The sequence below is a fragment of the Pipistrellus kuhlii genome, unplaced genomic scaffold (assembly GCF_014108245.1).
Source record: "Pipistrellus kuhlii isolate mPipKuh1 unplaced genomic scaffold, mPipKuh1.p scaffold_m20_p_1, whole genome shotgun sequence".
Taxonomy (NCBI): domain Eukaryota; kingdom Metazoa; phylum Chordata; class Mammalia; order Chiroptera; family Vespertilionidae; genus Pipistrellus; species Pipistrellus kuhlii.
Window position 1 is genome coordinate 94,780,211 of NW_023425404.1, and position 21,243 is coordinate 94,801,453.

Genomic DNA, 21,243 nt, shown 5'->3' on the forward strand with positions numbered 1-21,243 from the left:
AGATAACCAAGTAACAACTTCTGGTTATCTTTATCTCAAGTGAATGGTGTCCCCATCTACTGAAGCCATTTATCTTGCAAATTGCCATTCCTCAAGAGATTTGGGCTACTTTACCATCTTCTATGACCAACTTCTAAGTATTTGCTAAGGCATTTCTGACTGTTTTCATGAATGCTTCTTTTAATTATGCAATAACACCTGTCTTCACAGTAATCAATTTGAAAGGTTGTATTCTTTGGGCAGTTTTATTTTCATTAGGTCTTTTCGTTGAAAAGATTATGTAACATTAAATTTTAAAAGGTCTTTTTAATCCTAACTCTTCAGTAAATATTATATTTTTTTCTATCTTTGCCTTCTACTTCCTAAGATAAATTTTTTGTCTTGCTATTTTTTATCTAAGAGTATAAACAATTTCTGCCTTTTTTTTTTAACATAGTTTTTATAAGTTAACAGCTTATGTTATATATCGTAATTTATTTATTTAAAAGTTTTTCCAATATTTACATTTAGGTTGTTTCTATTTTTTTATTGTAAATGCAATGTGTAGCATTAAGCATACAGTTTTGTTTTTTTTTAATTGAGTTATTACATTAGGCAACATTATCAAGTGTATGGGTATCACTGTCTTCATTGCCACATAACTACTGCTATTAAAAGACACAATGCGTACTGGCTGACATAACTCAGTCGGTTGGAGGGTCATCCTGACACCAAAAGGTGGCTGGTTCGATTTAAGTCAGGGCACATACCCAGGTTAGGGGCTCGATCCCGATTGGGGTGCATGTGGGAGGCAACCGATCAATGTTTCACTCTCACATGAGTGCATCTGTTTATCTGTATCTCTCCCCCTTCCTCTCTCTAAAATATTAATAAAATTTTTTTAAAAGACACAATGCAGGTGAAAATATATAAGCATACCTCACTTTATTGCTTTATGACACTTTGGCTTCACCGATATTACGATTTTTGAAACTTGAAAGCAAGACCTTCCACCAGCAAAAAAATTACAACTCACTTTATTTTGTGATATTTTATTGCAGTGGTCTGGGAGTGAATCAGCAATATCTGTGATATTGCTTGGTTTCTGAAATAGATATATATCTGTTCTGTTTTTCATAATAAGATACAGTGTTTGTAGACCTGAATCATGAAAATACAGCAGTTCAGCTGGTGGTCATCAAGGTCAAATGCTTTCTGTAACTTCATTTCTGTAGCATTGATGAGGTTTTTAAGAGCCTACATTTTCTTAAATTTTAAGCTTCAAAAATGGGATAAGCACTAAACTATATTTTATTCTATTATAGGGGAACATTGTTCTTACAGATTATGAGTATTTAATTTTAAATATCCTAAGATTTCGAACTGATGAGTCAGATGAAGTTAAATTTGCTGTTCGCGAACGCTACCCAGTTGATCATGCTAGAGCTGTTGAACCTTTGCTTACCTTGGAAAGGTAACATGTTTTGTTTATAAACTCATTCTATATTTTATTAAAAGGTAAAATAGATTATATGTAAGAAAATAAAGAGCGGACATAAAATATTTTATTTACTTGCATAAAATAACTAAATTTGGACTGCTTGAACTGCATAAATGGGCATGTAAGCAATTAAGCCTTATTTGAGAGTAGCAAATGTATCTTTTTAGTCTAAATTTGGTGTTATTTCAGATGTTTATTATTTCTCGGTAAAGTAAGATTTATCAGCTATTCTGTGAGAAGATAGATGGATATCTTGGGTAGAGTACAAAAGGATATAAAGGATTTCGCTAAGAAAAGGGAGCAGGGTAAGATACGGTGCTAATTGTAGCTGTATTCTTCTGGCTGAAGGCTTTGGTGCCAATAGGCTATACCAGTGTTTCTCAAAGTTTAGCATGCATTGGAATCACCTGGAGGGCTTGATAAGCCAGATTTCTGAGCCAGTAGATCTGGTGTGGGGCTCAGAAATTTACATTTCTAGCAAGTTCACTGCTAATCTGAGGCCTGCCCACAAGCATTGTGAATTCTTATTAAATGTTTAATTAGGTAAAGCCATTTCACCAATAACAATTAACTGTTACATAAAAATGTGTCTTTCATATCATATATGGCACACTGATGATAAACAATATGACTTAAGTTGAAAAAGTATTGATTTTTTTTAGAAAACCTGGTTTTAGGTCCCAGTCTGCTGTTTACTAACCTCAAATAAATTAATTTTATGACCCTACATTTTCTTACCTACAAAATGAACTAGTTCCTCTTATATTTTAGAATATTTGAAGATCAGGTGAATTGATGTGGTATTATGACTATAAATATTGCTGTAAGAATTATTAAATATAAGATAGTAAGAGGTAATGTCAATTTTGTTTTACAGACTGACTGAAATAATAACCAGGGCTCCGAAGGGTGAACTACTAAAGAGAGTTCTTAACCCATTACTTCGTGAGTTATTCTACATAGAATATTGAAATATTTGCAAGATAATATAGTTTTCAGGAATTTATTTAAGCCTTTTATAGTTCTAGTAGAAAATTAGAACTTCTTAATAGCTTTAAAAAGGAGTTTAAAATGATCTTTTGAGTGGAGTTTATTTTTAAGGAAAGATAAATTTGTCATACCGCATGAAGGTTGACCTTTATCTGTTAGATTTTATTTAAAAGTAATACTGTTATGTTAACTAATCGTATGTTATTTAGTACTTTAATGATAGTTATAGTATTCTAAGAAATCTTTTCTTTTCCCAATGTGAATCTTCAGTTTAATAACCATTTTGGATTATTATTATTTTTTTAAATATATTTTATTGATTTTTTACAGAGAGGAAGAGAGATAGAGAGCTAGAAACGTCGATGAGAGAGAAACATTGACCAGCTGCCTCTTGCACACCCCCTACCGGGGATATGCCTGCAACCAAGGTACATGCCCTTGACGGGAATCGAACCCGGGACCCTTCAGTCCACAGACCGACGCTCTACCACTGAGCCAAACCGGTTTCGGCTATTATTATTATTGAGGCTCAGGGTATCCCAGGATGTCACATACTTTTAATAACCAAGGTTAAGAAAATGTAATGACTTCTATGCTTGAGAAAATCATCACTTATTCCTACAATAAGGAATTTTTTCTTTATTAATAGGGTATATTGCATTAACTACTCTTTGGATGCTAAACCAACCGTGCATTCCTAGTTTATAATCTTTTTTTTTATATGTGGCTAAGTTTCACTAAATTCCTATAACTTTTGCACTGGCTTTTACAGTTTTATTTTAGTCTCAAATTTCAATTAAGTACCTGAATTGTCATTTCTAATAGCACTTCAAAATAAGTAAACTAATTATTTTCCCTGGCTACTGTTACTGAGTAGATCATTTATAGTGGACATAAATTTATATTATATTTTGATGTTAAATTTTATAGGAAAATACTAAAAATAATACTCTCTGTTTTTATAGCCTATGGATCAGCTCTCATTGAACATTGTCTTATTGAAAATGGATTCTCTGGCAATGTCAAAGTGGATGAGAAATTTGAAAGTAAGGGTATGTCTATATGGCACAAGTTTTGTCCATGTTTATATATTTCCTTTTTAAAAACTCAGAAAATTATTTCTGAGAAAGTAGTGAAATTATTTCTCTTTAAGTAGTTCTAGACTTAAAAACATTTGACTTACATCCCTGTGAGTGTTCTATCCATGTGGTATTCCTGGGTTCCCACTCTAAAGTGGCTCTTTTTCCCTGTTAATGTGTAGTTTAATATCTTGGCCTATCTCATTGCCTTTCAACTTTAGAATATTCTCCTTCTCTCCCCTAATTTTTTTTTTTTTTTAATCTTCACCAGAGGACATTTTTAGTGGTTTTTAGAGAGAGGGAGAGTGTGGGAAGGGAGGGAGGGAGAGAGCAAGAAAGAGTTTGAGAGAAACATTGGTGGGAGAGAGGAACATCAATCAGCTGCCTCTCAAACACACTTGACTAGGGCTGGGATGGAATCTGCAACTTAGGCATGTGCCCTGACCAGGAATCGAACCCAGGACCTTTTGTTGTATGGGCTGCTGCTCCTACCAACTGAACCACACTGGCCAGGACTCTTCCCCTAAATTTTAGAAGTGGTAACTGACCCCGAGATAGTCTTTGGTACAAGGCTTAAAGGAGTTGAATTATTCACCTTCTGACTCAGAACCTAGAGTCTGTCTAGAATTATCAGCATTCATGCATTTTAATTCTATAACTACTATAGAGTGGCTATATACATTAGGCTCTTGTAACTATTTAAGGCATGGGTGGGGAACCTTTTATCTGCCAAAGGCCATTTGGATATTTATAATATCATTTGAGGGCCATACAGAATCATGAACTTAAAAATTATGTTGCTATGGAAAAAGATCCTAGATTTACTGAATTTCGAGTTCTGCCTGTGGTTTCCTTGGCAGGGCCAGATGTTTCCCACCCCTGATTTAAGGGAACCTAACTTACTACCCTGTTTCCCCGAAAATAAGACAGTGTCTTATATTAATTTTTGCTCCCAAAGATGCACTAGGTCTTATTTTCAGGGGATGTCTTATTTTTTTCCAAGAAGAGGAATACAGTACACATTTATTGTTAAATGAAAATAAAGGAAATTTATTACCTGTATACAGTACAGTAGTACGGTAGTTGTCAACACAAACCAGACAAACTGTGAATCCTACAGTATCAAGAATTTACTCATTTATTCTATGACAACCATGTCATCATCTTCTGGAACATCATCATAACAATCCAATTCCTGAATTTCCTGGTGAATTTCTTGTGACTCCATTTCTTTCAGAATCAGTGGACCAAATCTCTCATGTTTAGCCTGGGGAGGGGGGGCTTATTTTTGGGAGGATGCCTTATATTTCACTCAGAAGGAAACCTGTAAGTAGGTCTTATTTTCGGAGGATGTTTTATTTTCGGGGAAACATGGTAGTACCTGCCAGATTAGCATAATAAAAAAAACTAGAGTAAATGCAAAAAATTTAGAAACAGGCCCAAATACATATGTGAACTTAGTATATGAGCAAAGTGCCTTTCAGATTATGAGGGCAAGAGTCAAAACATCACTACTTACATATGCTGATAACAAACATGAAATAACTATTTAATTTTCTTGAACACTTACAAGCACTGTCCTGTTTTCTGCATAGTTGTTTAATAATAGTTATTTGCATCTTGATTACCACTCCTTTTCTTTTTCATTCTTCTTAGATATTGAAAAAGTACTTGTTTGTCTGCAGAAAGCAGAAGATTATATGAAAAGAACGTCCAACTTCAATGGAAAGGTAGCAGCACATATACTTAAATATTGTAGTGGCTTTATTATTTATATTCTTAAAATTTAAATGTTCATTAAAGATCAATATATGTATATTTTTTGTTTTAGTTTAGAAATTCGACATTAGTAATATGCTTATTCTAGGGTAGATCTTTGTTTTGTTTTGTTTTCAATTTTCTTTTTATCTTCACCCAAGGATATGCTTTCATTGATTTTAGAGAAAGAGGAAGGTAGAAAGATAAACATTTATCAGTTGCCTTCTATATGTGCACTGACTGGGTATTGAGCCTGCAACTTTTTGGTGCATAGGACGATGCTGCAATCAACTGAGCACCTTGCCAGGCTAGGGTAGTTGTTCTTTTGTGTGTGTTTTTAAACCTCACCCAAGGATATTTTTCCATTGATTTTTAGACAAAGTGGAAGGGGGGTGGGAGGGGAGAGAAACATTGTTGTGAGAGACACATCGATTGGTTGTCTCCCGAAGGTGCTGGGGATTGAGACTGCCCCAAGATACATGCCCTTGATTGGAATCAAACCCGGGACCCTTCAGTCAGCAGGCCGAGGCTCTATCCACTGAGCCAAACCAGTCTGAGCTGTTTTGTGTTTTTGTGTCTTTTTTAAATTGCTGTTAATTTATAATTTTTTGTTCTGCTTTTTTGTCTTTTATAGAAAGTACTAGGTTAAATCAATATCAACCCTCCCAAAAAGATGAAGAATTTGAAAGTATTTCTCCTTAGGTTAATTTTAGATAGCAAAGCACATTTTAATTTGCCAGCACTTTTCAAAAATTTGGTGATTTACATCCCTTAACAGTTAAATAATCCTCTGAATTACATCAAATCTTGTGTTTTTCTTCCCTATTCAAAGTAAAACTTTACTTACCGGAAAAGTTCAGAGATAGTTCTGATTAATTATAGCTAAATTCAGTCTGAATGTACCTGCCTCGTACCCTTTTGTTTTGTTAATCCTCATTCGAGGATATGTGTATTTTTTCTATTGGTTTTTTGTTTCTGTTTATGTTTTTTTAGAGAGAGTGGATGGGAGAGGGAGGGAGAAAAGAAGAGAGAGAAATACTAATGTGAGAGAGATACATGGATTGGTTGCCTCTCTACCAGGACCAGAAATCAAACCTGCAACCCAGATACATGCCCTTGAGCAGGAATCAAACCTGTGACCCTATAATGCCTGGGACAGTGCTTTAACCATTGGGAAACCTGCCAGGGTGTTTTACTGCCATAACCAGTTTGGCTCAGTGAATAGAGCGTCAGCCTGTGGACTTAAGGGTCCCGAGTTCGATTCCGGTCAAGGGCATGTACCTTGGTTTCGGGCACACCAATGGGAGGTGTGCAGGAGGAAGCTGATCGGTGTTTCTTGCTCATCAATGTTTCTAACTCTGTATTCCTCTCACTTTCCCTCTGTAAAAAATCAATAAAATATGTCTTAAAAAAATAAGTTTTACTGATTTTAGAGAGGGATAAAGGGAGAGGGATGGAGAGAAAGAAACATTGACGAGAAAAACATCAATAGGCTGCCTCCTACATGCCCTTTACTGGGGATTGAGCCTGCAACCCAGGCATGTGTCCTGATCTGGAATGGAACTGATGGTTCATGGGTCAATGCTCAACCACTGAGCAACACTGGCCAGGCCCAGTTTTTTGTGTGTTTTTTTAAATGAATTAAAATCGCCTACCAACAAAGGAAATATGTTTTTCTGCTGGCAGTGCTTTTGGCTTATTTAAATTGCACAACATCTAAAAATAGAAAGAAGAAAGCAAAATGCAGCTGTATAATCCCACCATTTTATCAGTTTCCATTTTCTTTATTCCCTGATTTTTCTTGTGCATGTGAAAAAAACGTTTCCTAATAATACTTTGAGTCTAAGAAAAGCTTCATTTAGAATCTGTAGACAAATGCAGTTGATAAATTACTAGAAAATTTTATAACTTAAATTATTATTACTCATGAAAAGTAAATCTTCATTAATCATGGATAAAAATGAGTTTTATGTTGGATTTTTATAGGGATATATCATTCAGAAAAGAGAAATAAAACCAAGCCTGGAAGTAGGTAAACCAACTGAAGACATACTCACGTAAGCATGTAGGCATGGGTCAATTTATTTTAGGTATTTATTAATGTTCTTGAATGTGATATAGTAAATATTTTTTACAGGTATGAGGAATTTCATCCTTTCTTGTTTTCTCAACATTCACAATGTCCATATATAGAATTTGAATCATTTGACAAGGTGGGTTTCAGATTCTATTTTTTGACCAGTTAGCATGATATGAATTATTAAATTAATATCAACTTGCTTTGATTGAGAAATTATAAATATTTTTGCTTTGGAGTCACTATAAATCTGAGCATTACAGAATAATGCAGTCATAGATACAAACTGTTGGAAATTTTTTGCTACTTTATTTCAAGATAAAGGATAAAAAATGTTAACTTGCTTCTTGATTATTTAGCTATATCTTTGAGTGGTATTATAAACAAAATGGACTAAAAAATTCTAAGTATGCAAGTTGAAATAGAAACTATCCTTTTTTCCCAACTAGTTATTTTTGTTTGTTTTAATAAGGCTGTGGATGAATTTTATTCCAAGATTGAAGGTCAGAAAATAGATTTAAAAGCTTTACAACAGGTAAGGTATTTAAAACATTTATATTTAACTAGTGGTTTGCTGAGTAGATGATGCTCTCATAAGAATGGGCAACTTTTCAAAGTGTATGGGAATGCGCTTGATCTCTTAGTTTATTGATAACATGCAGGCGAGGTCTCTAGTGTTGAAATGTATATACCCTCATTTGCTCCATCATATATCGGATATTCTGTAAAATGGAAAATACAGTGGGAAGATGAGACCTGTTATTTATACCCTAGTACAGTGGTCGGCAAACCACGGCTTGTGAGCCACATGCGGCTCTTTGGCCCCTTGAGTGTGGCTCGGCGTTAGAAGCACTTCTTCAAAATAGACTCGCCCAGGCCGACTATTTTGCATGAGCCACGAAGTTTCAGTCACACTGTACGTGCATGCCCGCATGTGGTATTTTGTGGAAGAGCCACACTCAAGGGGCTGAAGAGCCATGTGTGGCTCTTGAGCCGCGGTTTGCTGACCAATGCCCTAGTATGATTTGCTTTATTAAAGCAACCCAAAGCTTCTAAATTTTGCTATTAAGGTAATACTGTTTTGAGAAGATTTTTAAATAGGCCAAAGGAGAGGGAAAAGTTTTTTTTATATAAATATTTTTGTTTACCATTAAACTGGTAATTTTATTTTTTATTTATCTTTATTATTGAAAGTATTACAGATACCTTCCTTTTACCCCCTTGATCCTCTTTACACTGCTCCCCCTCCCTGCCCAGGGCTTCACCACCCTATTGTCTGTGTCTGTGGGTTATGCAGAGTGAACTTCTAAACTAAACCTTTAATGTGGTTTATGTGGAGACCCACAGGTGATTGCCAGAGGAGATGGGTTGGGGACTAGGTGGAAGAGTTGAAGGGATTAAGAAGTACAAATTGGTATTTACAAAATAGTCACAGGGCGGTATAGCATAGGAAATATAATAAACTAGAGGCCCGGTGCACAAAATTCGTGCATGGGGTGTGGGGGGTCCCTCAGCCCAGCCTAGACCCTCTCTATTCTGGGATCCCTCAGGAGATGTCCGACTGCCGGTTTCAGCCCGCCCAAGAATCGGGCTAAAACTGGCAGTCGGACATCCCTCTCACAATCCGGGACCACTGGCTCCTAACTGCTCACCTGCCTGCCTGCCGGATTGCCCCTTAAATGCTCCCCCACCCCATACCAGCCTAATCACCCCTAACTATCTCTGCTTGCCAGCCTGATTGCTCCTAACTGCCCGCCCTGCTAGCCTGTTTACTCCCAACTGTATCCCTCTGCTGGCCTGGTTGCCCCTTAGTGTCCCCCCTGCCAGCCTGGTCACTCCACGCAGCCTGCTGGTTAATTAATTTGACCCATCTGCTTAGAAATTATGCTTTGTTAATTATTTTAAAACTGAGGGGCAAGGAGGATACAGGAATTCACATAATTATAAATTGTGCACATATATTATAAAACTTTATTAATATTTTTGAAAAATCACATCCTCTTCAAATTAAGAGTAACTGTGACCAATTTCTGAAATTGTTCTTCAGCAAATGTTCCAAAAACATGGTCACATGTGCTGGAAAAATACAGCATATTAAAACCTCCTTGTGAAGTCATGATACACACAAAACATATATTTTTTTTAAATTTATCTTAAAAAATTTCAATTACAGTTTTAGTATTATTTTGTATTAGTTTCCAGTGTACAGAATAGGGATTAGACAACCATATACTTTAAAAGTATTCCCCCTGATATTTACAGTACCCACCTGGCACCCCGCAGTTATCACAATATTATCTATACTGATAAAAGAGTAATGTACAAATTGGCCACAATGTCCTCACAGTAACAACTAAACATCACACTGCAAGGGGCAACCAGCCTGGCAGAGGGGTTAGTGAGGGACAACCAAACAACTGAACAAACAGGCTGTGTGGGGTGACCAGGCTGGCAGGGGGGTTTGTGAGGGGTGACCTAACGACTGAACAGCAGGCTGTGTGGAGTGACCAGGCCAGGGAGGGAAGCTGGGGAGAAGAGCAGTTAGGGACGACCAAGATGGCTGGGGGGGTGCAGTTGGGGACAACCAAGCTGGCATTGGGGGGAGGGGGGCAGTTGGGGGAGACCAGGCTGGCAGGGGTGGTGGTGGCAGTAAGAGATGACCAAGCCGGAGGGGGTGGGGGCAATTAGGGGCAACCAGGCCGGCAGGAGGAGCAGTAAGGAGTGACCATGCCAGCAGCAGGGGGCAGTTAGTAGTGACCAAGCCAGCAGGGAGGGGATAGTTGGGGGCAACCTGCTGGCAGTTGGGGGAGAGGGGAGGGCATTTGGGGGTGACCAGGCCAGCAGGGGGGGGGGGGCAGTAAGGGGTGGCCAAGCAGGTAAGCAATTAGGAGCCAGCCGTCCAGGATTGTGAGAGCAATGTCCGACTGCCAGTCATTGGGCCTAAACCGCAGTCAGACATCCCCCAAGGAGTTCTGGATTGGAGAGGGTGGAGAGGGTGCAGGCTAGGCTGAGGTGATTCCCCCCCTCCCCCCCGGTGCATTTTGTGCACCGGGCCTCTAGTATATGATAAAATACTATATAGGAGGTCAATATAGCATTTTTTGTTGTTAATTTTGTGTTAATTTGGGAGAAATTCTGTAAAATACTAGGAATAATGCTAATAAAATTAAAGGCAGCAATGAAATACAAAGAAGCAGTTTGGGTATTTTAGGCTACAAATGCATTCTCCCAAATTTTACTTTTTTGCCAGAAGAAAAAAATAGGCTCTAGGAGCATATTTTACATACAGTGTAACAATCAAATTACTTTTAAATTGGGAATAGAAGGTAGTTAGACATGACTTAGTTTTGGAGCAAGAAACATTTTGGGGTAGTATAGTCCTGGGGATCTCTAGTTAACTATGGGGCAGATGTGGGGACAGGATAGTGAATTTTAGGAGGTGAGAGAGAAGGTACAGGATATGGGAGAAATCTAATTTTTTAAGAAATCTTTTTTTGTCAACAAAAGGAAAAACAAGCATTGAAGAAATTAGATAATGTCCGAAAGGATCACGAAAACAGATTAGAAGCTCTTCAACAGGCTCAGGTATTATGTTTAGCTTTTTCAAATGCTTTCTGAAAAAATCATAACTTTAGCTGGCATTATAATAAATGTTTTTGGTTTATTTCTTAAGGAAATAGATAAACTTAAAGGAGAGCTCATAGAAATGAATCTACAAATAGTTGACAGAGCCATTCAAGTTGTTCGAAGTGCTTTAGCCAACCAGATAGATTGGACAGAAATTGGGTTAATAGTGAAAGAAGCCCAAGCTCAAGGAGACCCCGTTGCAAATGCAATCAAAGAATTAAAACTACAAACAAATCATGTTACAATGCTGCTAAGGTAAGTTTAAATTATTTATTTATTTGTTTGTTAATCTTCACCCAAGGATATTTTTCCCATTGATTGTTTCTAGAAGAGTGGCAGGAAGGAAAGGAGCGGGGGAGAGAGAAAGAGAAATAGACACATTGATTGGTTGGCTTCTGCATGCCCCCATCTGGGGCCAGGTATCAAACCCAGTTATGTGCCCTTGACTGGGAATCAAACCTGTGACCCTTTGGTGTGTGGGCTGATGCTCTAACCACTGATACACACTGGCCAGGGCAGGTAAGTTTAATTTTTAGTGAAGCAGTTAATGCTTGTCTCTATTTTGCTATTTAATTGTTCACTGTATTCATTTAAAAAAAAATTTTGTTTGGAAATTTATCCTTGACAATACAGAAAAAATGTATTTGCAAATTAATTTACAAACTAAATATTGTAAACCATTTATGATTTCATTTAGGAATATATAGAAAATTTAAAAATGTGATGTCATTGACATTAGTGAAATACTATTGAATATTTTTAATAGAAATCCATACTTATTATCAGAGGAGGAAGATGACAATATTGATGGTGACATCAGTGTTGAGAAAAATGAAACTGAACCACCAAAAGGAAAAAAGAAAAAGAAAAAGAATAAACAACTGGAGAAGCCTCAGAAAAATAAACCATTACTTGTTGATGTTGATCTCAGTTTATCAGCATATGCCAATGCCAAAAAGTGAGTCTTAAAAGTAGAAATTTTAGGCAAAACATTATCTACAACAACTCAGGTTATTAAAGGATAAGAAGCATTGTTATTTTGCCTGTCTATACTTTGGGATGTCTTTTTTGGTGTGTCAAAAAATTATATTTATTGTAAGAAAGAGTACAGAAATTACTATTTTTCAAAACAGTAATTCTCCTGGAAACTTCAAATAACAAATTCTTTTTTAAATCTTATGTGCATTCTACAACTTGATTTTCATATGGAACATAGAATAAATAAAGGTGCCTAAAGCACAAAACTTGTTCTGTATGATTTGAGAGTTTATAAAATAGAAATAACAAATAGGGGGGAGAAAAAAAAAAAGAATAGAGATTTTACTTAAAATTTAAGAGAACTGTGTTTTTCTAGGTATTATGATCACAAGAGATATGCTGCTAAGAAAACACAAAAGACTGTTGAAGCTGCTGAGAAGGTACTTTGCATTTCTTAGAGTGAATGTTAATTGTTTTTCTCTATCTTAATTTAGTGGCCTTAATGGTTTTTTATGTTTAAATGAGGTTTTCTAATTCAGAAATACCTTTCAAATTTAATTTTGCTTTAAATGTGTTTCCGTATTTATTTTTTCCCCAAACCTGCTCCTCCTGGGTTTTTGCCATCTCAGTAAATAGCATCGTCATTTTTTCCTTTGCTTAGATTGAAAATATTGGAGTTCCCCAGGACTTTTCTCTCATAAACCATATGCAATCCACCAGCAAATCTTTTTGGCTCTTCTTTTAGAGTATAACCAGAATCTGGCCACTTATCATTGATCCAGGTCTCAATCATGTGTTCTCATGGACTATAGCAGTAGCCCCTTACTGGGTTGGTTACTTTCCCACCCTTTCTCTGCTACAGTCTGTTCTTCACACAGCAGCCATAGTAATCTTTTTAAATAAAAAATAAAGTTATTTCTCTGTGTTCAAAATTTTCCAGTAACTATTCATGTTAGCCAAGACAATCCAAAGCCCGTCTCCTGGTCTGGAAAGTTCTGTATGATCTGTTCCCCTCTGATCTTATCACCTGCCCTCCTGTTACACATTCTTTCTAGCCACACTAGGATTTTAGCTGTTCCTACAACAGTGGGCCATGCTACCTTCTCAGGACCTTTGCACTTGCTGTTCTTTCTACCAAGAATGCTCTTCCCTAAAAATTTCTGTAGTTTTATTCTTCCCCTCATTCTCGTGTCTACTTATATGAGACTAGAGGCCCAGTGCATGTAATTTGTGGTGGGGGTGGGGGGGAATCTCTCAGCCCAGCCTACACCCTCTCCATTCCTGGACCCCATGGGGGATGTCCGATAGCTGGTTTAGGCCGGATCCCTAAACCAGCAGTTGGACATTCCTCTCACAATCCTGGACTGCTGGCTCCTAATCGCTCACCTGCCTGCCTGGTCGCTCCTAACGGCCTGCCATGCCACCCCCAACCAGCCTGGTCGCCTCTAACTGCCACCCACTGCCAGCCAGGTTACTCCCAACTGCCCCCCTCTGCTGGCCGAGTCACTCCAACTGCCCTTGCCCCACCACCACCACCGGTCTGGTTGTCCCCAACTGCTTCCCCCACCCCCCCACTGGCCTGGTCACCCCACACAGCCTGCTATTCAGTCATTTGGTCATCCCTCACAAACCCCCCTGCCGGCCTGGTCACCCTTGCAGCCTGCTTATTCAATTATTTGGTCATCCCTTACTAACCCCCCTGCCGGCCTGGTCATAGGCAGCCATCTTGTGAGGGCATGAGGGTCAATTTGCATATTACCTCTTTATTGTATAGGATGTCAGAGAGGACTTTCTTGACCACTCTTACTAAAAATAGTATCTTCAACTCTTTCTTGTAAATAGGCATTCAAATCAGCTGAAAAGAAAACAAAGCAAACCTTAAAAGAAGTCCAAACAGTTACCTCTATTCAAAAAGCAAGAAAAGTATATTGGTAAGTGTTCTGTCTTTTAAAAATATAGTTTTTATTTTTCAAAGTTATGCATGCATATTGTTTAGAAAAACGAAACAATTCTACAAAGCCTATTGCTGCTTCTTAATTTTTCTATTTTATACTCTCTTAATGACTTACCACTATGGAAGATTAAGATTTTATTCTATCTTCTTGTGTCCCAGACTTACTTAGTCATGCACCTTCTAGCTTTCCAGAATAGTTACAGCACAATTCAATATTAACATTATTGTGAATATTTAAACTGTAGCCACAGCTTTCTTTTTGTTCTTATTAATTCACCTCCACTCCTCCAGTGTGCTCACATTGGAATTCGTTAGTATCATCTTCTTGCAGAAGTCTTTTCTGGAGCTTCTTGACCATTGTTCTAGATTGGTTACTCTCAACATCTTAAAATGCCTCTTTGTTGTTATCCTGAGAGTTCCCTTTATCCCTCTCTATGTCTGATTCTTTGTCCTGAATTTCATACTTTATTTTTTCTTGGTTGATGGAATTATGAACTATAGAAGTATAATGAGAGGGGTGTATAGAAGGTAAAGTTTTTGAGATATCCAATGTATTAAAAGGATTTTACTCTTATACCTAATTAATAGTTAGGCTGGGTATAAAATTCTAGTTTGAAACTGTTTTCCTATGACTTTTAAGGTATTTATACATTAACTTCCAGGTTTGATTTTGAGAAATCTGATGTCATTTTGATGGTTAATATTTTATAGGGAACTTGTTTTGTCTCTTGGTAAACTTGTGGATTTTTTTCTTCTTCTGTTTTCTAGAATTTCACAATGTTGTAGGTCCATGAGGATGTTTTTTATCATAACATTATGCTGGATATTTTATGGGCCTTTTTAATTTGGAAACTTCCATTTCTGAGAAATTTTCTAGATCTGCCCTCTGGTTTTCATTTCTGTTGTTGCTTCCTTTTCTTTTCTTTTTTTTTTTTTTTTTTAATATATTTTATTGATTTTATAGAGGAAATTTTAGGGAGAGAGAGATAGAAACATCAATAATGAAAGAGAATCATTGATTGGCTGCCTCCTGCACGTTCTCTACTGGGGATCGAGCCTGCAACCTAGGCATGTGCCCTTGGCCGGAATCGAACCTGGGACCCTTCAGTCTGCAGGCTGATGCTCTATCCATTGAGCCAAACTAGCTAGGGCTCCTTGTATTTCTTTATTTTTTTTAATTGGACAATCCTCCAATTTTCTATTTTCAACTCTATCATTTTGTTTTATATTCTGAATGATTTCCTCACCTTGATCTTTCAATCCTGCCACTGAATTTATTGTTACTTTTTATTTCTTCTATCATGTTTTAATTTAAGCTGTTTTGGTTCTTGGAAATTTTTTTTTTTTTTAATCCTTATCCAGGGATATTTTTTCCATTGATTTTTTTTTTCTTTTTTCTTTTTAAAAAAAATATATTTTATTGATTTTTTCATAGAGAGGAAGAGAGAGGGATAGAGAGCCAGGAACATCAATGAGAGAGAATCATCGGTCAGCCGCCTCCTGCACACCCCCCACTGGAGATGTGCCCGCAACTACGGTACATGCCCTTGACCGGAATCGAACCCGGACCTTCCAGTCCACAGGCTAACGCTCTATCCACTGAGCCAAACCGGTTTCGGCTTTCCATTGATTTTTAAGAGAGTGGAAGGGAGGAGGAGAGGTGAGAGAGAAACTTTGATGTGAGAAAGACACATCGATTGGTTATCTCCTGCAAGCACCCTGACCAGGGCCAGGGATTGAGCCTGCAACCGAGGTATGTGTCCTTAACCAGAATCGAACCCAGGACCCTTCAGTCTTCAGGCCAAAGCTTTATCCATTGAGCCAACTGGCCAGTTTTGAATGTTGCTTTTTAAAAGCTTCCTTCTCTAGTTTCTCTATACTGAGAGTAGTTTGGATGTATTAAATTTTATTTAGTATACTTTTCCTGCAAGTCTTCTTCAAGCATTTTTTCTATTTATTGGTTTTGTCCAGCTTTCATACTAATGTCTAGTGATCCTTGGTTATCTGTTCACATTTTATAATAGAGTATTAAAAGACTGATTGGGAGTTCTCTGGGAAATTGTAAAATGATCTCTATAGGCCATTTTGTGTGGAACTCTTGATGTTTTTAGTTTTTTTTCCTCTTCAGTTAGTCTTACTAGTAGTATTTCCTCCCCATCCCCCTTTTTTTTTTAACAGTTATTTTTTTTCTTTTATTTTTAATCTTTATTGTTGAAAGTATTACATATGTCTCCTTCGCGGGTGCCCCCCCCCCCCCCCCCCCCCCCCCCGCATCAACCCCTTCTAGTCCAACCCCACCCTCCACCCTAGGCCCTCACCATCCCATTGTCTATGTCCATGGACCATGGATATATGCATACAAGATCTTTGGCTGATTATCTCTCACCCTCCTGCGTCTTCCCTCCGATATTCCACACTCTGTTCCATTTTTCCATGTCTCTGGGTCAGTTTATTTTGTGCATTAGATTCCACATATGAGTAAGATAACATGATACTTGTCTTTTTCTGACTTACTTCACTTAGCATGATACATGCCAGGTCCCTCAATGCTGTCTCAAAGGGTAAGAGATTCTCCTTTTTCTACTGCTGCCCAGTCTTCCATGGTATAAATGTACCACAGCTTTTTTATTCACTCACCTACTAATGGGCACTTGGGCTGTTTCCAGAACTTAGCTTTTGTAAATTGTGTTGATATGAACATAGGGGTGCATACATTCCTTCTGATTGGTGCTTCTAGGATATATTCCTATAAGTGGGATCACTCAGTCAAATGGCAGTTCTAATTTAATTTTTTGAGGAAACTCCATACTGTTTTTCCATAATGGCTACAACAGTTTGCATTCCCACCAGCAGTGTATTAATAGTAGGGTTGCCTTTTCTCCACATCCTCGCCAACACTTGCCATTGGTTGATTTGTTAATAATAGCCATTCTGACAAGTGTGAGGTGATACCTCATTGTCGTTTTAATTTGCATCTGTCAGATGATTGGTGACTTTGAGCATTTTTTCATGTTTCTTGGCCATCTGTATATCAGCTGGTCTTATTTCCTAGAAAAGATACTTTTTCTCTCTTGCTGATAAAATAAAGAGCTGGTTGTCACTTTTTAAGAGCCTAGTGAAAATAATTGGTGGGAGTCTCAGTTATCCAGTCTTTCGTACATTTGCTTAATTACCTGTTTTTACATATGTTACCCCTACTTATAACTGTGCCACATTTTTCTCTAGTCCATAGATCTTCTTTGACTCTTTCTAGAGAATTAACTTCTGGCCTTCTGTTAAAGTGTGGAAGGGATAGTTACATAATGTTCAGAGTTGGAAAGAAGATATAGAGGAGTAACTGTTTCTTGATCAGACTTTCAGCCAGGCCTCCTCTTTTTAATCCAGCTTAAACCCTTTTTATGGCAGTGCCTTATGGCACTACCTTTTTTTAAATTATTATTTCTGGTCCATGGGCCATGCGTATATGCAAACAAGGTTTTTGGTTGATTACCTCCCAATCACCCATCCTCCTGCGTCTTCCCTCGAGATTCCACACTCTGTTCCATTTTTTGTTGTTGTTAATCCTTTCCCAAGGATATTTTTATATTGATATTTTGAGAGAGTGGAAGGGAGGAGGAGAGACAGAGAGAGAGAGAGAGAAACATCTAAATGAGAGAAACACATTGATTGGTTGCCTTTTGCATACGCCCCAACCAGGGCCAAGGATATGGCCTACAAAGAAGGTATGTGCCTTTGATTGGAATCAAACCAGAGGCCCTCAGTCCAATGGCTGATATTCTATCCACTGAGCTAACCTGGCAAGGGCATTGTGGTGCTATTTTTTAGCTTTTTATGGGTTACATAGTGTAAATTAATTTATTTTGCTCTTCTACTGTGAGCTCAGGATTCAGCTTCTTGAGTTTGACCACTCATCCATTTATTTTCCAGCTTTCAAAATTTTGTTGTAATTTTCTCCTTCTGCTCTCTCTAACATCTGTATTGATGAATAGAATTAACCTGTAATTTTTATTCCTCATAATGTTCATGTTTGATACTGGTTATATTAATAAGGAAAATTTAGAGTGTTCCTTCTTTATTAATTGTTTTTAAATGTTTGATGGAATTCGTCTGTGTGGCTTAGTAGTCCTAGAGTTTTCTAAGACTTTGTCTATTTTGTCTAAAGTTTGAAATGTATTGGCAAAAAGTTTATAATATTCCACTTAACTTCTTAACATCCCCTAGAATATTTAATGACATCTCATACATGGTATTTATTTGTGCCTTCCCTTTTTCTTGATTAGTCTGACCAGAGGATTTTCCATTGTACTAATATCTGTAAAGAGTCAGTTTTTTAATATTAATCTCTATTATATATGTGTTCTTTCTTTGTTTTTTTCATCATCTACTTTTCTTTAGGATTAATTTATAATTCTCTTATTGATTTCTTGAGATGGAATCTTAGTACATTAATTTTTTCCCCCTTCCAACCTTTCTTTTCTAATATATATATTGAAAGTAATAACGTTCCCTCTATGCATGTCTTTGACTGCATCTAAAGTTTTGTTATATATTGTTTTCATTATATTTCACACCACAATATGTTCTAATTTCCATTGTGATTTCTTCTTCCATGCATTGCTTAGAAGTATTAATTTCCAAGCATATGTGCCTTTTTGGTTCTTTTTGTTACTGATTTTTAGCTTAATTTGCATAATGGTAATAGATGGTATTCTGAATTATGTCAGTCCTTTGATATTTGTTGTTTTATGACCAGCATGTTGATGGTCAGCTTAATTTATAAATGTTTCATATATACATGAAAAAAGTATCTGTTCTACAGTTTTGGAATGCATTTCTTTAAATATCAGCTAGGTCATATTAACCATGTTGTTCAAATCTTTGTCATCCTTACTAATTCTTTTTTTAAATGATTGTTTTCTCAATTATTGAGAAAGGTATGTTAAATATCACACAATTGTGGATTTGTCTGTTTCTCCCTTTACTTATGCCAGTTTTTGTTTTATATATATGAGGCCATGTAATTAGGTGATATAAGTATAGAAGTTATATCTCCCTAGTGAATTGAGCTATGTATTATGTTAACGAAATGTCCTTTTAACTTATTTTCTCCCATGTGAGATACTAAAACTGTATCAGGTTCACTTGGTTAGTATGTGCATAATACATCTTGTTCTATCATTATAGGTCAGCCTTTTTTTAATCAATTAATTTTTAAAAAATCTTTATTATGGAGGGTATTACAGGTGCTCTCCTCATTCCTCCCATTCCTCCCTCCAACCAGGTCCCACCCTGCCCCAGGCCTTCACCACTCTATTGTCTGTGTTCGTATGTAATGCATACATGCATTTAAGATATTTGGCTAATCTCTTCCTATCCCTTCCTTCATCCTTCTGAGATTCAGCAGTCTATTTCATGCTTCTGATTCCATTTTATACACCAGTTTATTTTGTTCGTTAAATTTTTTGTTTATTTTGATCTGTAGATTCAATTATTGATAGATATGTATTTATTGCCATTTTAATGTTCATATTTCTTCCTCCTCTTCCTCCTCTTTTTCTTCACCCTTCAAAATTTCATGTATTACTGGTTTGGTGGTGGTGAACTCCTTTAGCATTTTCTTGTCTGTGAAGCTTTTTATCCGACCCTTAATTCTAAATGATAGCTTTGCTGGGTAGAATAATTTGATTGTAGATCCTTGCTATATTCATCACTTTGAATATTTCTTGCCACTGCCTTCTCGGTTGCAAAGTTTCTGTTGAGAAATTGGGACAGTCGTTTGGGTGCTCCCTTGTAAGTAACTTGCTATTTTTTAAGATTTTCTCTTTGTCTTTAACCCTTGGCATTTTAATTATAATATGTCTTGGTGTGGGCCTCTTTGGGTTTCTCTTGTTTGGGACTCTGTGTGCTTCTTGGACTTGTAAGTCTATTTCTTTCACCAGGTAGGGCAAGTTTTCTGTCATTGTTTCTTCAAATAAGTTTTTAATATCTTGCTTTCTCTCCTCTCCTTCTGGTCTCCCCAAAATGTGAATACTGGTAAGCTTAAAATTGTCCCACAGGCTCCTTAAACTAGCTTCACATTTTTTATTTTTTTTTATTTTTGCTCTTCTGATTGGGTGTTTTTTGCTTCCTCATATTTCAAATCGTTAATTTGATTCTCAGAATCTTGTACTCCACTGTTGAATCCTAGTAAATTATTCTTTATTTCAGTTAGTGTATGCTTAATTTTTAACTGGTCCTTTTTCATGTCTTTAACATTCTCACTAAGATCTTTGAAAGTCTCACAACGTTACTTGAAGCTTACTTTGAGTTCCTTGAAGCTCTCATTAAGATCCTTGAGTAACCTTATAACAATGGTTTTTTACTCTCTATCCAGTAGTTTGCTTGCTTCCATTTTTTTCGTTTGTGACATTTTTCTTTGTCTCCACATTTTGGCTGCTTCCCTGTGTTTGTTTCTGTGTATTAGGTAGAATTGCTTTGTCCTGGAATTCGTAGAGTGGCCTTGTGTAGTAGGTGTCCTATAGGACCCAGTGGCTAAACCTCCCCAGTCACCTGAGCTGGGCCTTCTAATTGTGCCCCTGTGTGGGCTGTGTGCAGTCTTATAGTTTCTCTTTGATTGCTGTTGGCATCACAGGGAGAAATTGATCTCCAGGCCAATTGGCTGTGAGGACCAGCTGCAACTACAGTGGAAGAGCCAGTTGTGCAGGAGACACCCATATGGAACATGACTTGCTTCAGTGGAGGCTTTGGTGCTCACTGACTCTGCACCTTGAGTATGATGCTTATGGATTTGTAGAGTTGTAATCTGGTATAGTCTGAAGCTGTTCACTGTATGCACTGGCTCTGGGGGCCACCCAGCAGGAGCTACAGAGAGGTCTGTAGATGGCTGCTACTTGCATTGGGCTTGTGAAGTGCCCAGGTGAGGCTCCGATATGAAGCAAGGCAGGCTGGTGCTAGTGCCAGGTCTTGGGCCTTTTATTGTAAGTTTGGGACACACTGATGCCAGCTGCTTTTTGTTTGAGAGATTTTAGCAAAGTCTGAAGCTTGAGGGATCAAGTCTGAGTAAGTTCATGCCCCAGCCATTTAAGAGAAACCCCTGTGTTTCCAGCAGCCTCTGTGTCACTCAGCCACAATCCCCACTGGTTTTTACAGCCCAAAGTTATGAAGACTTCTCTTCCCAGCTCTGGAACTCTGGGCTGGGAGATGGGTGTGGGGATAGACCCCCTTGCTCCTCACAGGGGACCTCTGCAGAGATTATCTCCCTCCCAATTAAAGAAACCCCACATCTGTTCTGCATCTCCAC

The 21,243-nt window shown here is 37.4% G+C and overlaps 1 protein-coding gene across 15 annotated transcripts in view; it reads left to right on the forward strand.

Annotated features, from left to right (window-relative positions):
- Window positions 1-21,243, forward strand: part of NEMF (nuclear export mediator factor) — an 81,475-nt gene that overhangs the window by 25,477 nt on the left and 34,755 nt on the right. For 9 of the 15 annotated variants that reach the window (XR_004991314.2, XR_004991315.2, XM_036457548.2 and 6 more), the window contains exons 5-16: window positions 1,305-1,453; window positions 2,358-2,425; window positions 3,436-3,522; window positions 5,206-5,279; window positions 7,294-7,364; window positions 7,445-7,520; window positions 7,857-7,919; window positions 10,892-10,969; window positions 11,058-11,266; window positions 11,778-11,969; window positions 12,366-12,429; window positions 13,832-13,920. Coding sequence is in view for 13 of the 15 variants with exons in the window: in XM_036457548.2 (XP_036313441.1) it covers window positions 1,305-1,453; window positions 2,358-2,425; window positions 3,436-3,522; window positions 5,206-5,279; window positions 7,294-7,364; window positions 7,445-7,520; window positions 7,857-7,919; window positions 10,892-10,969; window positions 11,058-11,266; window positions 11,778-11,969; window positions 12,366-12,429; window positions 13,832-13,920 (1,220 nt within the window). In the remaining 2 variants the exon portion in view is untranslated. The remainder of the gene's footprint in view (window positions 1-1,304; window positions 1,454-2,357; window positions 2,426-3,435; window positions 3,523-5,205; window positions 5,280-7,293; window positions 7,365-7,444; window positions 7,521-7,856; window positions 7,920-10,891; window positions 10,970-11,057; window positions 11,267-11,777; window positions 11,970-12,365; window positions 12,430-13,831; window positions 13,921-21,243) is intronic. The other 6 variants (XM_036457496.2, XM_036457542.2, XM_036457569.2 and 3 more) reach the window with 6 other exon arrangements.